Source organism: Meleagris gallopavo, chromosome 14 (assembly GCF_000146605.3).
Source record: "Meleagris gallopavo isolate NT-WF06-2002-E0010 breed Aviagen turkey brand Nicholas breeding stock chromosome 14, Turkey_5.1, whole genome shotgun sequence".
In the NCBI taxonomy this organism is placed as follows: domain Eukaryota; kingdom Metazoa; phylum Chordata; class Aves; order Galliformes; family Phasianidae; genus Meleagris; species Meleagris gallopavo.
Window position 1 is genome coordinate 11,583,000 of NC_015024.2, and position 14,333 is coordinate 11,597,332.

The following is a 14,333-nucleotide window of genomic DNA, read 5'->3' on the forward strand; positions in this document are numbered from 1 at the left end:
AAAACATTTTTGAAATGGTCATTAATTCTTCTAACATATTCAGAGAACTTCTATTAATACGTTAACATCTTGGTTTTGATATCACCTTATCTGTGTGGCTTTTTCTCTCTCAATTTTGTAATAAATTCTGTTTATGGCAAGTTCTTCTGAAACACAGCCAACTCTATCAATTCACTTAGAAAACTGTAACTCTAGAAAATAGTTTTTGATTTCCTCAGCGTAGATGAAGTATACATGAATATATTCTAATGAGTATGAATAAGTGGAAAGTTCAGTGCAAGTATCTTTTCCAGAATCAAAACAATTTACCCTTACCATGCAGTTATTTATGCCTGTAGCTAATTCTGTTGTCTCTGTTATTCAGTTTAATGATTGTTATTCTCTGCGCTTTCTTTTTCATTCCATAACTTTATCTATTTCAGAAAGACAATCAGTCCTTTCATATTTACAGAGAAAAGGTTATATTCACACCTGCTATATGTATGTAATAGATATATTAATTATAAACAAAGGTATCACATTTAATCCATTTATTCTAACTACAGAGTTATATGAACTGCTAAAAAGTCTGCCCTTTAAAAAGCCAGAACTTAATTTTGTTGCTAACACCAGATCATGTTATTTACTTTACTTGAACATTTCGAACAACTCTATCAACCAAACTGGATGGCAACTGTTAGATCATGACCTGAACCAGGGATTGAGCACCTGGTGAAGGGGTGTAGCCAGCCCTGGCAGCACAGGTGGAAGCAATTCATGTGTGTGACCCTGGGTCCACCCCCTCCCTAACCACATTTAAGGCCCAACAGCTGCAAGAAAAGTATGTCTACTTGGAGACTGTCTGCTTTGGAGTATTCAGTGAGTCCTGGTCCTTAGAAAGAGGTAAGTGTAGTCCTTCTTTATTACTAGATTGTAACTGCTATTGTTCTTGGGTTTAAAGCAACTGCATCTGCTGCTGCCTGTGTTTACACAAACATTGATAGGATTTAGTTTACTTCAAGTTACTTAAATTGATATAGTAGCCAAAATACACATAATTAACATTTTTTACTTTGAAGTCTTAAAGACAGCTAACTTTTCTGTAACATCACAGGATATAATCTAATGCCATGTTAAGATATACTCTATTCATTAAATCAGATACCTACGTGATAAGTTGAAAAGGACTTGCTCCCTAGCAAGTTAAAAGTTAACAAAAGAAAAGAAAACATCTCTTCCATCAGTTCCAACAGATCCAAGACATAATTAAGCAAAGACACTGTGATACTGGTCATTCAGGGTATTTTTAGAACTGTGAAGAAATACTGCTATGCAAAAACTTAAGGTCTGTCTTCTTGAGTGTTAGAAGCACCTCGGAATAGACACTTCCACTTTTCCTATTGCTCTTAATAACACCTGTTCAGCAGTCACCTACTTCCCTGCTTCAGTTCTGCATTCCCACACTGAGTCCTCCTATGACTTGGAAAACATTGCTTTAAGGCATTAACTGGGACAATGAGACCTGCGTGGAGACAACCACTCTATAAGGCTGCAAACCCTTGAATCACTGTGCACCTCACTCTGCTCTTACTTATGATCACTATTGCTGTATGTCAGATCACAACTTTACCAGTAATTTCTTTTTAGGTAAACAATCATTACTCCTTCATTTCATTGAACTGCAAGAGAAAAAGGGGTGGGCATTTGAGGGATTCTCAGGTAGTTCTTCAAACCACACTGACAACCTCCTTAAATGTTAAAAGAGGATATTCTGACTGACCTTTACTACTTTTTTTTCCCTGTCTTCCTGAACTATTAACTTGTCAGAATGCTCATAGTTTTTCTTTGTGGCAGCCATTTGAAAAGACGCATCTCACAATCCTTTGTGATTATACTTATTTGAGTGCCATTTCTTCTACCTGCATTGTGGACAAATAAATACTGCTCTTGTTCTCAGCAATTTACCATCTTTGTAAGCATTCAGAACCTGAAAGTTCAGAAATAGATATGTCTTCTGATTTAATTATGGCATGATATGACAGTTTTTTAACATAAACTTCCTCATAAATTATTGTAGAAGAGACTGTCATGAAAATAACTGAAATTGACAATGTTCACCTTCTTTAGTCACCTGGATCTCCAGGTGTGAGTGATTTTTCCCGGGTGTTTCAGGATAAGCATTCTGCCCCACCATCCTTGTTTCTTTCTTTCTAGCAGTGGTAAGTGTATCCATTTATAAACAAACCTAGAACCTATACTCTTTAACCAAATCCTCTTTATCTTAAAAAATACAAAACTTATTTTCAGTTCTCCCTTTTAATAACTGGAGAAACAAGAAATTACCCCTTAGAGAATATTCTTGTTCTATGGTTGCAAAAGACTGGGGGGAAAAGGGGGAATCCAATGGAAGAACCTTCTGCATAAGCATGTTAAGGACAGTCTATAGTTATTGAAGGGAAACAGTTTCAATGTCTGAGAGAGTTCTGGCTGAAGCATGTGTCATTTTCTCCAAGAAAACAACTTTGTACGTGTCTCTATCTGCTCAGCCCATGCAAGTATCACAAATTCCCCTTTCAGTAACTTTCAGAGAGACAACTGATTCACACTGTGCACAGAGTGGGTACACATTCAAGTACTGAAAGGCAGGCTGCTGAAAAAGAAAGATCCAGCATTACCCCCCTGTATGGGGCTGCTGAATCACGGCCTGAACCTCTGATTGATCACCTGAGGTGGGCAGTGAGTCAGCCATGGGAGCACAGGTGAAGGCGATTCTCCTGTGCTGCTGGAGGGGGTGGAGCCTGGCTGTGCCTCTCCTGGACCCATTTAAGAGCTGGCTGCCAGTAGGGAAGGATCTCTTTTGGAGATCCCTCCTCTGGAGTTCTGCAGCGAGCCCAGGATGTGGGTAAGCGTTCTATCTATTCTCCTTTTGTTATTATAACCTGCTTAGCCAAACTCTCTGGTATATTTCATAATTATAACATCTTTATATTCATTGATTATACACCCCCCAAATGGTACTCACAGATATGGATTCAAGAAAGGCATAGAAAAAATATTAATGAAGATCCAGATGGTCTCAAGAGGTACTGGAGAAAGAGGAACTAAGAATTGAAGTGCTTTTAAGAGACACAGCAAGAACAAAAACCTTTCAGTAACAGATCTTGAGAATTGTGGAGGAAAAAGAATGGGAACTACATGCTACTGAAGAAGTTCAGGGAGCAAGGAAAACAGATGCTTCCATTAGGCAGGAAGTAAATCTGGATGCTTGCAAGCTTTAGGAAAAAGCTCAAACAATAGAAAAAGCCTTTATCCTGACTGGGCGGTAGAAAAATAACTATCCTCTTTCAGAACAAATGCTGGTGTAACTAGTGACAGATTTTTAAGCTAGGACTGCGCATTTTGTTTTCAGTTTTATGATAATTGCACAAATCCTTTTAAATCTGACAAGTAGAACGCTGCTCATTTGGAATATATTTCCTAAAATACCACCCATGCTGTGCTGTTGCATTAGTGAAAGTGATGACTGGAAGAATGATTAAAAAATAAGTTGTTTACTTGCAAGTAAACGATTTAATATTTGCAGTAAGCTAAAGAATTTAACATACTCTAAGAAGGCTTCTGTATTTCACGCTTGACTCAAAAAATTCAAGGAGCAAGCCTCATTCTTGTAAAACATCAGAATTTCAAATCTCAACAGCTGGATCTGTTAAATGAAGTTTACATTCAGCCTCTTCCAATAACTTCAATACAGTTAGAATGTGGTAAAATTAGCGTGTGTCCTGCTTCTAACTTGGAAAGGCTGGACTAACCTTTCCAAGACCAACCAAGATTCATTTTTTTAATCTGTATCTAAAAACATGCAGGGTCCTCAGATGAACATGAATAATTTATCACATTTCTTGCTAAAGCTAAGAGGATGACTAATTATTATAGTATGTAACTCACATCAGTTCAAGCTATTATGGTGTCTGTGAATAAATTAGCAATATAAATGTAGTGAGTTCTGCTTACTGAAGATTTGAAAGTAATAAACCTGTATTTTCAAAAACAAGAGTTTGAAAAATGGAAAATAAGGTGTAACAATCTATATTCTACTAAACTGTTCACAAGCCCTGCAGTAAAACTTACTGTAAGCAGGTGCAAATACCGAAGTCTTGTGGGCATTTCATGCCCTTTTCATCTGCAGGATCCTCTATACATAATTAGCTAATTTTGACAGAAATTCTTAAAACTTAACAAGTATGTTCTGGAATTTAAAACTGAGTTCTCATTTATTTGATAAATCAAGAACATCTCTTTGTGTTATAAACCCCCTAAACATGTGAACAAGGAACAAGTACCAGCCTTAAATTTGATGCATTCTGGAGGCTTTTTTTTTTTTAAACAAACAAAAAAGAGGGATCAAATTTAAAACACAAACTCTTAACTTTAAATTACAGAATGTAAGCCCTGCATATGGGGTGGAATAATGCCATCAGTACAGAAGGTTTATGTAAACAGAAATAAAATATTGTAAGAATGAGCGCTGGAACAGGTTGCTCAGATTCTCTGTGGACTCCTTGTTCTTGCTGAGACTTGTAACCTGGACTAGACAGTCTCTGGAGGTTTCTTCCACATTCAACCATTATCTGATTCTGTGAATGGCTGCAGCATTTTCTTATATTTTTCCTGATGGTCATGGTTGCGAGGAGAAAATAAGGGAAACAAACCTTATATCTTCATGGAACTACAGAAATTGAGGAGACAACTATCAAGAATCGGGGAGAAACCAGTTGTGGGAGTAATTCCACTAATGATATCGGATGAAGGAAAAACAATTGTTATGATCTAAAAAAAAAAACCAACAAAAAAAAAACGAACTTGCCATATATTCCAAAAGATCTGAAGTGGTATTGATAAGCCTTCAGTTGAGTTTACTTTTCTTGCCAATGTGGGAAAAGATACATATGTCTATTTAACAGTTGGATAGTTGTTTTTGGTACCCCTGGCAAATTTCATTCCTACCTTCTTCCAAGTTGCTACCCAGAATGAGGCAGTACTATAATGGGGACTGACCTCTACTCAGTAAATATTTATTAGTATCTATACAAGAATACTTTCCTTCCATCACAGTTCTGTATCCAAACTGTTATTCACAAAGAATCCTATCCGTTACAGATTATGATATTGGCTTTCTCTGTAGAGTATTTTGACAGGAATGAGTTAGAAATGTGTATAAAAACAGAGCTGAACACACAAGCTTAAACACAATTTGTTATTGCATACTTCTATGCTGACTGAATGCCCAAATACAGAATTGAGAAACTTCTCTCTTTTTTGTCAAACAATTCTCTCTCTTAAACTGACCTCTATGCAGCATCAGGATAACTCAACACTGAATTTGTCTGAAACTAGCCTGGTAATTTAATAGATTTTGAAGTTCACAAACACTCCTATTGTAAATTTTTGTGTGTTTAAAAGTAGTGTTATCAATGTTGACTTTTAATAATCTACTTTTAAAATAAATTAGAACATATTATTCCCACACACTGCATGAAAGGACTTGGGGAAGAGAAAAGGTGGAGAGAATTACAAGGACATGTACAAGCCTACGTAGCATTTCAGTATGTAACCAGAAATTGAGCTCATATTATTGTTCATGCTTCAGACAACTCTACTTTCCTGTGTTTTCTTTTGTTGCTGTAGCTATGGGGCAATTTCGAAGTCTATTTTCTCACATTAGCAGCTCTACTCATTTGCTGTGAAACTTAGAAAACTTACTAATTTCACACGACATAGAAGATATAAAACAAACCTGTAAAAAATGAAGTATAACAAATGACTGGCATTAGAGTATTTTAAGAAGAACAAATGTATTTGTGCTTGAAGAGATGCCAAGCAGAAGTGCTAGCACCTGCACATGTCCATAGATTGGGAACTAAACCAAGAATGTTAACTCAAACCAGATGCCGTTTTCTTTTATGCACAAATATTTTCCAAACATTGAGTTACTTCTATTTCAGAAAGGTAGCAAAATCTGTAATGCTGAGGATTTAACAACCAGCTACTGTATTTACAGCAGATGGCTATACTCAGTATTACTAATAGCTTTGCTTTTATTTGCTTCAAAAAGGCTGCATGCATAAAATGCTCATCACCATGGTTTGGATTTTATTATGCTTCACCAAATCTTTAATTCACAATTTATTTTTCATATCTGTTAAGTAGATTGATACATAGATTGTTCATGTGGTGATATTCATTTATTAATGCCCCATAACAACATATCTACATTTCTGCTTAATTTTTTTCCAAACAACAAGCAAGATGGATAACTGAAACAGTCGTTTGTATGTTTAATATTTATGACAGGAATCTCACATGACCGGTTCATAGGTGCAAGTTGGAAGGATGAGCTTCACTGATGCCAGCAGAGATAGATGGCCTTGCAGAAATTGTTGTTTGCTGACGAATCACTAAATAGAATCTAGAAGAGGATTTAGTTTGAGCATCTAGATGATGCTCAACCTAAATTAATAACTATCTCTATCTATGCAGAATGGGAGGTGAAGAAATGTTGCATGGAGCATTGCATGCATTGTTCTTAAAACCTGGCAAAGAGTGGTTTTTGTTCTCTCTACTTAGAGTAGATGTAACATAGCAAGCATCTACAAATTTTCACATGGAGCTATTCAAAGATTCAGTAGTAAATAGTTGGAATATGTAAGAATCCACCTTGAACCATGAAACTTAAAGAAGCATGAGCAATATTCCACAAATGAGCCAGAGATTTCTTTCAAAATATCAGGGGGGAAAAAAAAAGAACTGAATGGCAGTCAGCTATTATTAGTGATAGGACTATCAGGAGTCTGACAGCATGAAATGCAGTGTCTATTTTGCAAAACTTTGCATAGAGTTTATTGGCACTTCAATAAATTACAGCTGATTTCTAATGCAACACATTAATTTTTTCAAAGAAATTTTTATCTTCTGTGTATACACCTTTAGGAAGCTTCATTTACTTTAAATGCATTGATTTACTCAATTATCAGAACAAGCACAATTTTATCATAACATAATTAAGTAGCGAAGCAGCACTGAATTAGCATTTATTCTTTTGTAAAAAACAAACAAACAATGAAGATATATTAAAAGGGATTACTTCATTAATATAGATGGTAAATGCAATGCACGAAAGAGGAGAGAACTAAGATATGAGCTCAAAAGAGAGAGGGCAGACAAAGATGGAAGGAGTGGTAGAAAATTGGAATTCTCACAGTTATAGAAGAGGTAGAAAAGTGAAGTTCTTGGTAAGAGGTGTAGGTGAGCAGCAAGAAGTACCTTAACAGAACCAAACCCAGTACAAAACCACAAGCAATCTAAAGAAATGTTCAGAAACCTGGCACTAAGCTTCTACCATCTGTCTGCAGAAATGCCCTATGAGAAGCAAATCTGTGTACTTAGTTTCTGTTTTCTGCATGACATATCTTGTTTATTTAATCCCTTTTGCTACTCACTTTTCAAAGTGATACAGCAATTAAAATCAGAGGAGCAGGAAGTGTAACTAGAACTACAAACAGGAAATTCATCAAAGAACAGAAAAAGTACAGAAAGACAAACACAAATAAAATTCAGTATTGTGTTTACTCAGCTTATGTATCATTTAACCTGTCTATACTAGCAGGACTTCTAATGGCATAATATTTCTTTTGCTGATCCAATTATCAGAATATACATATATTTTACCATGAAGCAAAGGACCCTGGGAATAGGTATTTAAATTTTTTTACGTGAATTTTCAGGAGATCTATGTTAGTCAATATTTTGTTCAATAAATTCTCATCCCATTTTTTCAGTATTTTACCATTTCTGTTCTTAATTTCAAGATTTTTTTTCCATCTTCATAGGAATGTCAGCAGTTAAAATATCAAGAAATAATGATCTCATTAGCTTAATTACTTCTTATTGACTTGATAAGTCGCTGTGCTTTAATGGAAAATCTGCCATTACAATTAACGGCTGCAATCAGGCATCCACTTTACATTAAATGTTCAAGGAAATGTTATGCATCTTACAGTAACTCAGTGGAGAAGTCTTGTCCCAATGGCACCAAAATCTGAAGTGTCAGGAATGGTTGAATCAGTCCCACTAGAAACAGGGGAAAAAAAAAAAATCAAATGTCCTCTGTGCATGCATCATATTTCACCATCAAGAACTACAGTGCTGTTCTGTAGTGATGCTTCTGCAAGATCATTTTTCTGGGTTAATGAAATGTATGAACATTTGAAAAAAAAAAAACACCTTGAAGAAAGCCAATTAAAACTGCAGTGAAAGTGTTGTTTTAAAGGTCTCAGCTGTAGTTTCACAGGAATTCACATAAAACACAAGGAACCTATTTGCTAATGGCAATTCTACATTGCATTCCAAGAGCATGTGGATGTCAAAAATCCTGTATCACTCATAAAATAAAGCAATACATTCATATCAAGATTATCTTGACGTCATGTGAAATTTCCTTTTACATTTTTGACAATTCACACCTTCTTAAATGACTCTTGAAAAAAAAACCCACAACCTTGACTACAAATCCGTTTTATTACAGCAGTGTTCAATGGAGGCTTCTGCTTATTAGAACAAAAGCAAAATAGCTTAACTGTGGCAATGCAAGAAAACTCTCAGGATTCTGTGAATCTTAGCATTTAAAGGAAAACAAAGTATAAAGCTGTGTGAATTGAATGTTGCATTTTTTTAATTAACTACTTTGTCAGTGAGGGTAAATACTGGTATTCATTGACTTGGAATATTCAACAGCAATGTTTCATTGACTTGGAATATTCAACAGCAATGTTTTTTCTTTTAAAGAACGCCAAAGTGACACCTTAAGATTTCAAACTGTATTTATATACTTAACGTATTTTATTTTAGAAGAGTATTGCAAGATTGCACTACAACTTGGAGACCGTGTATTTGATAAAAATGAAATACTTCAGGCACATACCTGAAGAAAGAAAGAGACAAAAAATGGCACACGATGGGAATCTGACTATGGTACTGCAGTGCTAGCAGAAGTTAATTTAAAACCAAACTATTCTTAGCTGTGATCATCCACAACAGTAATTCTCAATCCTCATTTTAGACAGTAATAGTTTATTTTAATATTGGCAATAGACAAAGTTGGATTTCCCAGAAGGACACATTAGACTAATATCTATAATACTGAAAGTAATACTAAAGTTCTTTCATGAAAATCAAATTACTTTTCAAAGCTTTAATGCATGACCAAACTAAACAATTTCTCATTATTTTTTTTATGTAAGTTTGAGGTAAATTGTATTAATTGGTAATTGCGTAGTGTGCACGAGAAGTGTATTAGAAGATTCCTGTTCCAATCAATTAAAATCACCATCTCAATTTTTCTTCAAAATCAAGTGGTTAAATCTAAACCAGCATAGAACAGTGCTATAAGCCTTATAAGTACAACGCTTTGCAGTGGAATTTAAGGCATGAGTTAAGATGATTGCTTTTTGCCCACTGAATATAATGGTTTTGATTTTAACAAGCAGAAGATCTAGCTCTTGAAATGCAACATACTTGACTATAATTTGGTGTGCTAAGAACTTTGACTCAATAACAAAGACATACTTGAATAAGGAATATGGAGTATATAAAAATACAGCATTATTCATGCTGCTTTTTGGGATTCCTTTTTGAGTGAAAAGTCACAACAAGGTGATTTCAGTTAATAGACAATTCATATGTTGTGATGACAGCTTTTATTAGACAAATTGAAGTGGGAAAAGTGTTTCAACACAGTCCTCCATACTCCTATCTCAGTTTTTCCAACTGCATTGCAACTAGTTTGCTGGACATCAGTATGTAGCAGGATCAGATACAGAAACAAATGCAGGTGAACAAGGACATTGTGAATGGACCAAGCACCTTCCGTGAAGAACTTCAATAAGGCATTTCTCTACCCTCTACTTATTTGTAGCTAATCTCCTAGGAAGCTGATGAAAAACCACTTTGTTAATACTGAATTAAGCCCAAATGAAGGGAGAATAAAGAAGTTTTACATTCCAATATAACTGCTTTGATAATCAGAACAGCACCACAGATATTTCATTCTTTGATACTTACGAGTTTGTCTGGTTTCCTTTGGTAGCTGCATTCTGTTTATTCGACTGCTTCCTTCAAGTACAAAAACAAAGCCCTTTGTTTCTTTATCGTATTCCTACAAAAAAGAACAATAAATGAACATCAGCATTTGAATATAATTCCTCACCTTACAATCAACCATATCACTAATGTGCAAATCTGCAGTTTTTTAGTTAAATACAGCAGCAGAATTCAGCATAAGACAGATGGCACTGCAAGTATGATAGTTCAGAGATGATGGTAGTAATGCAATACATCAAAATCTGTCATTTACTTGTTCTTATTATGAACAAACAGTGCTGACTAATACAATCTACAATCCAGTATGACTGACTCAATCCATTAGCTATAGAATAGTAAAATGACTTTTAAAATTAGTCCTTTTAAAATATTTGAACTAGAAGATTACACTGCAACAAACCTAGTCTGCAAACAGGAATAAAGTACTACTTATGACAGATTAAATGACTGCTTATATGACAGAATTGTAACCATTCCACAGTCAGGTCAAAACTCTCACTACCTTTTCCTAAATTCCATACCAACTTTTATAAATTTCATTAAAAACTTACTTTCCGTATAGCTGATGGATTGCCAAAAATCCTCCATTTTGCTCCTGGGTTTTTGCCTTGAGCACTGAATATTTCAACAAATGGGCCACCCTATGATAAAATGGTTTAAGAATGCATAATTGAATCAAATATTCAGCAGAGGATCATCACTGATCAAGAATATAAGGACCAATCCCAACCCACAACAGTCTGTTACTATGCTCAGTATTACTGATCAGTCAGACAAGTGCATTAATAACAATACACATATTTACTAGAGGATCTAAAAAGCAAATCTATTGTAAAAATTCTGAGAAGATGCTGGAAATTGGCTACTTATACTTAGATATGCTTTATTTCTGCAACTCACCAAATAGAGATTTAAAACATACTACTAAATGTTAAAAAATCCTTTGTATATTTCATGTTTTGTCCAATTTCCTAAGAAAACTAATTTACAGAGTCATGCTGGTTCTGTCTACACATACAAGTATGTCAAAGACATCTCTCTATAACATTCCTATTAGATACTAAATTCCAGCTTGATTTGATAGAACAGTTCATAAAACACACAAAAAATTTCTGGGCTGAATTAAGTGACCTGATAGGAGACAGATGCTAACAGTATCACTGCATACAGATAAGAGCAGCACTTTGCTGCAGCCTTTATTTGGAACTAGAGAAATAATATGGGAAAGAAATTATGGTTACCTCTGCCAGATAAAAACTCCTTACATTGAGCACATGCCCTATTAGACAGCAAACATTTTAACCATACACATTTAGGGAAACAGGCTATAGCAGCTCTTCTTAGGGAATTATCTGCTTCAATGTTTTTCACATTACAAGTCACAGAAAATGTTTTCTGATGGACTCAGACTATGGTTTGATCAATGTTTTTTCAGCAGTGCCTTTGACACAATCAATCTCTACAACTCTCATCTCTTCCTTCTAATTCCTAGCTGCATGTACTTCCCAATGCTCTTTATGCTCAGCTGCCCAAACAATCGTACAGAAGTCAGTACGAGCAAGAGAGGTGAGCAGTCTTGCCAACAAAATAAATGCTCAAATTATGCTTTCAGGGAACATAAACTCTGTACTGTCTATAAATTTCCATCCTTGTTCCCCCCCAGTGTCTGGCAGCTAAACCCCAGTGACTAAACTTACTAAGTCCTAAGGAGATTAAAAAAGGCATTCCATAAACAGCACCACTAAGATACATATTTTATATTCATAATGGATGAAAAAAAATAATTTGAAATATATGATGAACTATTGATGTGAATGTTATCAGACATATTTAAGGATTATCGGCTCAAGCTGTCAGAAAGTTAGAAAAAACTGTTACCTGCCAACTTGTATATGTTTGTAGCAAATCTTTATAAACAAGTGGGGTTTTCTCCAAAGTGTAAACATACACATCTTGGTAATGTTGCAGCCCTTGTAGGCCCTGCTTCAGTTAAACTAACTGAAAAGGACATGAAAACTATTGGACATGACGTGTGAGAATGCTGAACGTAACAAGCACTGATGTGAGGAGCTGACAGAAGTTACTGACAGTGCTGTGATGGATGGCTGGATCTCATGGGTGGGTGGTAGAATTATGCAAGGAACTGATGAGGCAGTATGAGGCATCTTTTGGGGAGTACAATCCTGCAGGGCAGGAATACCAAATAAAGCTGAGACAGACTGCGTGACAGATTCAGAAATGCTGGTTTGGGGTACAGACTGGGTGGGAGGAGATGGACCCTCCCTGGCCCATATGGAAAGAGGCAGATAAAAAATTGGTGCTATCACCACTGGTATCTGTTCCAGACCTGATAGCACCAGCAGCCACCAACTATTTCATAACATTTCTGTAAAAATACTGAATAATTAAACTTCATAAAACATTTCTGTATCTGGACTTCTCTCCTTGTAAATAAGCAAATAAGCCATTTTAATTGAGTTCTCTCAAAGATGAAATGAATGAGGGTACAAAATAAAACTATTTCTGTTTTACCTGATATTGATTTTTGAACATTTTCCAGCTTTCAGAGCAAAAAAAATACTTCAGGTTTTCTATCAGTAAAGACACACATTACCCTGCAAATAAAAAAATAAAAACTTTGTACAGGATTTGACACGAAAAAATCCTAACGCGAAACACCAAAATTATTGTAAAAGATATGAATACTGTTCTTGAATACTTTTCAAAAGAAGATCAACTACATCAGAGGGCTACAGGGCTGCCAGAGATAATACTTTTTTATACATTGGGTGCTTAACTCTACCTTTCCTTACATTCCAAGTTAAAATACTAATTTAATCATTAGCTGTTATTTTTAACAATGAAGGATTCCTCATGCTTTAAAAATGTGTGAAAATAAGCTCTCATACACATTTTTAAAAACTATTCTTTGTTATCAAGCGCTCACTGGAAAACATCAAAACTCCATTAAGAGGGGCTCAACATTTAATACAGGAAAACAAAATCATACAGAACAGCTGCAACAGAAACCACTCCATCTAGAGATCTTTGGCAGAGATATCTTAGGCAAAATTGTCTTCTTTCAAACTCAGCAGTCTCCTTTGAGGATGATTAGTCTATGGCTCAAACGAAGCACTTGCTTGGCTATTCTGAGAGCTGCTAATGTCAACAGGAGTTAAGGGATGCCTGCAGTTGGAGAATCAGAGGAGTAGAAAGTGAAGGGGTAGGTAAGAAAGCCTCCCACTTCTCTCTTTGATCATGCTGCAATTTCACCTGAAGTCAGCAGAAAGTGAAGGGACCCTGAACATAAAAGGCACTTGTTTGTCTTAAAGAACAGGTAGAACCACTCAAAAGAGGCAACAGGCACTTTTCCTGTAGAAACAGAATGCTCATCAACAGACAGAAAGCTGCATTTCACAAGACAGTGCCTCTAGCTCATTTGATGTAACTTGGTTATGTAAATCACTACAGTTCAGCACAGAGTACTTACAGAATTAGTTTCAATTTCTGGAGTTCTTCAGAGCCTGAAATAATTCCTTTTTTAACAGATCAAAACAATGATATGCTGACCAAGAGAATATAAGAATCACTTCTCAAGAACAGTTTGGTTACAATGCTGAGCTCTCACAACCAGTGACAAAATGTTTACAATATTACAAAATGACAGACGGCTACAAATAAATTAGGAATTCAGTGACTTCATAAACAATTGAGGAATTGGAACAGCATTCTATTTCAGAAAGTATATCACCGTTCACTTAAGAAATACGATGGAATCTGTTAATATTAAACAGCATTCTATTTTAACCAGGGGCAATTATTATAAGCCTTAATGTTAAATGAAATAAAAATGGAAAGAAAAATCAGAAATTAGAAACTTATTTCATGCTGCTGCCAGAAAAATCAGTTCATTTTCAACCTTTTGATTAGGAAGAAAATGAAATTGAGAAAACAGTAGCTGTGACGAGCCTATCAAAAACCAGTAAGTATTCTGACTGTGTTACTTCAATACTGTCACCACACATCCAACAAACAAGTTGCATTATTCTGCTTTTTTACATAATTTTTATCTAAAACTCCCAGATAAAATCTATTTTTTTTCTTTAAGAATGACTACATTAAACTAATAGCTCAGAAATGTGAAAGCATTTCTAAAGCAAGTATTATTCCTTCTGTACATACTCATTTCGCATACATAG

General features: G+C 35.3%; 1 protein-coding gene across 3 annotated transcripts in view; it reads right to left on the minus strand.

Moving 5' to 3' along the window:
• The window catches only part of C14H3orf67 (chromosome 14 C3orf67 homolog), a 58,388-nt gene extending 44,745 nt beyond the window's left edge, over nucleotides 1-13,643 (minus strand). Inside the window, exons 1-4 of one of the 3 annotated variants that reach the window (XM_031555597.1) lie at nucleotides 12,667-13,636; nucleotides 10,686-10,775; nucleotides 10,096-10,189; nucleotides 8,034-8,106 (exon numbers count right to left, since the gene is read on the minus strand). In XM_031555597.1, the coding sequence (XP_031411457.1) occupies nucleotides 8,034-8,106; nucleotides 10,096-10,189; nucleotides 10,686-10,775; nucleotides 12,667-12,687 (278 nt within the window). In that variant the 5' untranslated portion in view covers nucleotides 12,688-13,636. Of the gene's footprint in view, nucleotides 1-8,033; nucleotides 8,107-10,095; nucleotides 10,190-10,685; nucleotides 10,776-12,666 lie in introns of all 3 variants that reach the window. The other 2 variants (XM_031555595.1, XM_031555596.1) reach the window with 2 other exon arrangements.
• Nucleotides 13,644-14,333: the final 690 nt, after the last annotated feature.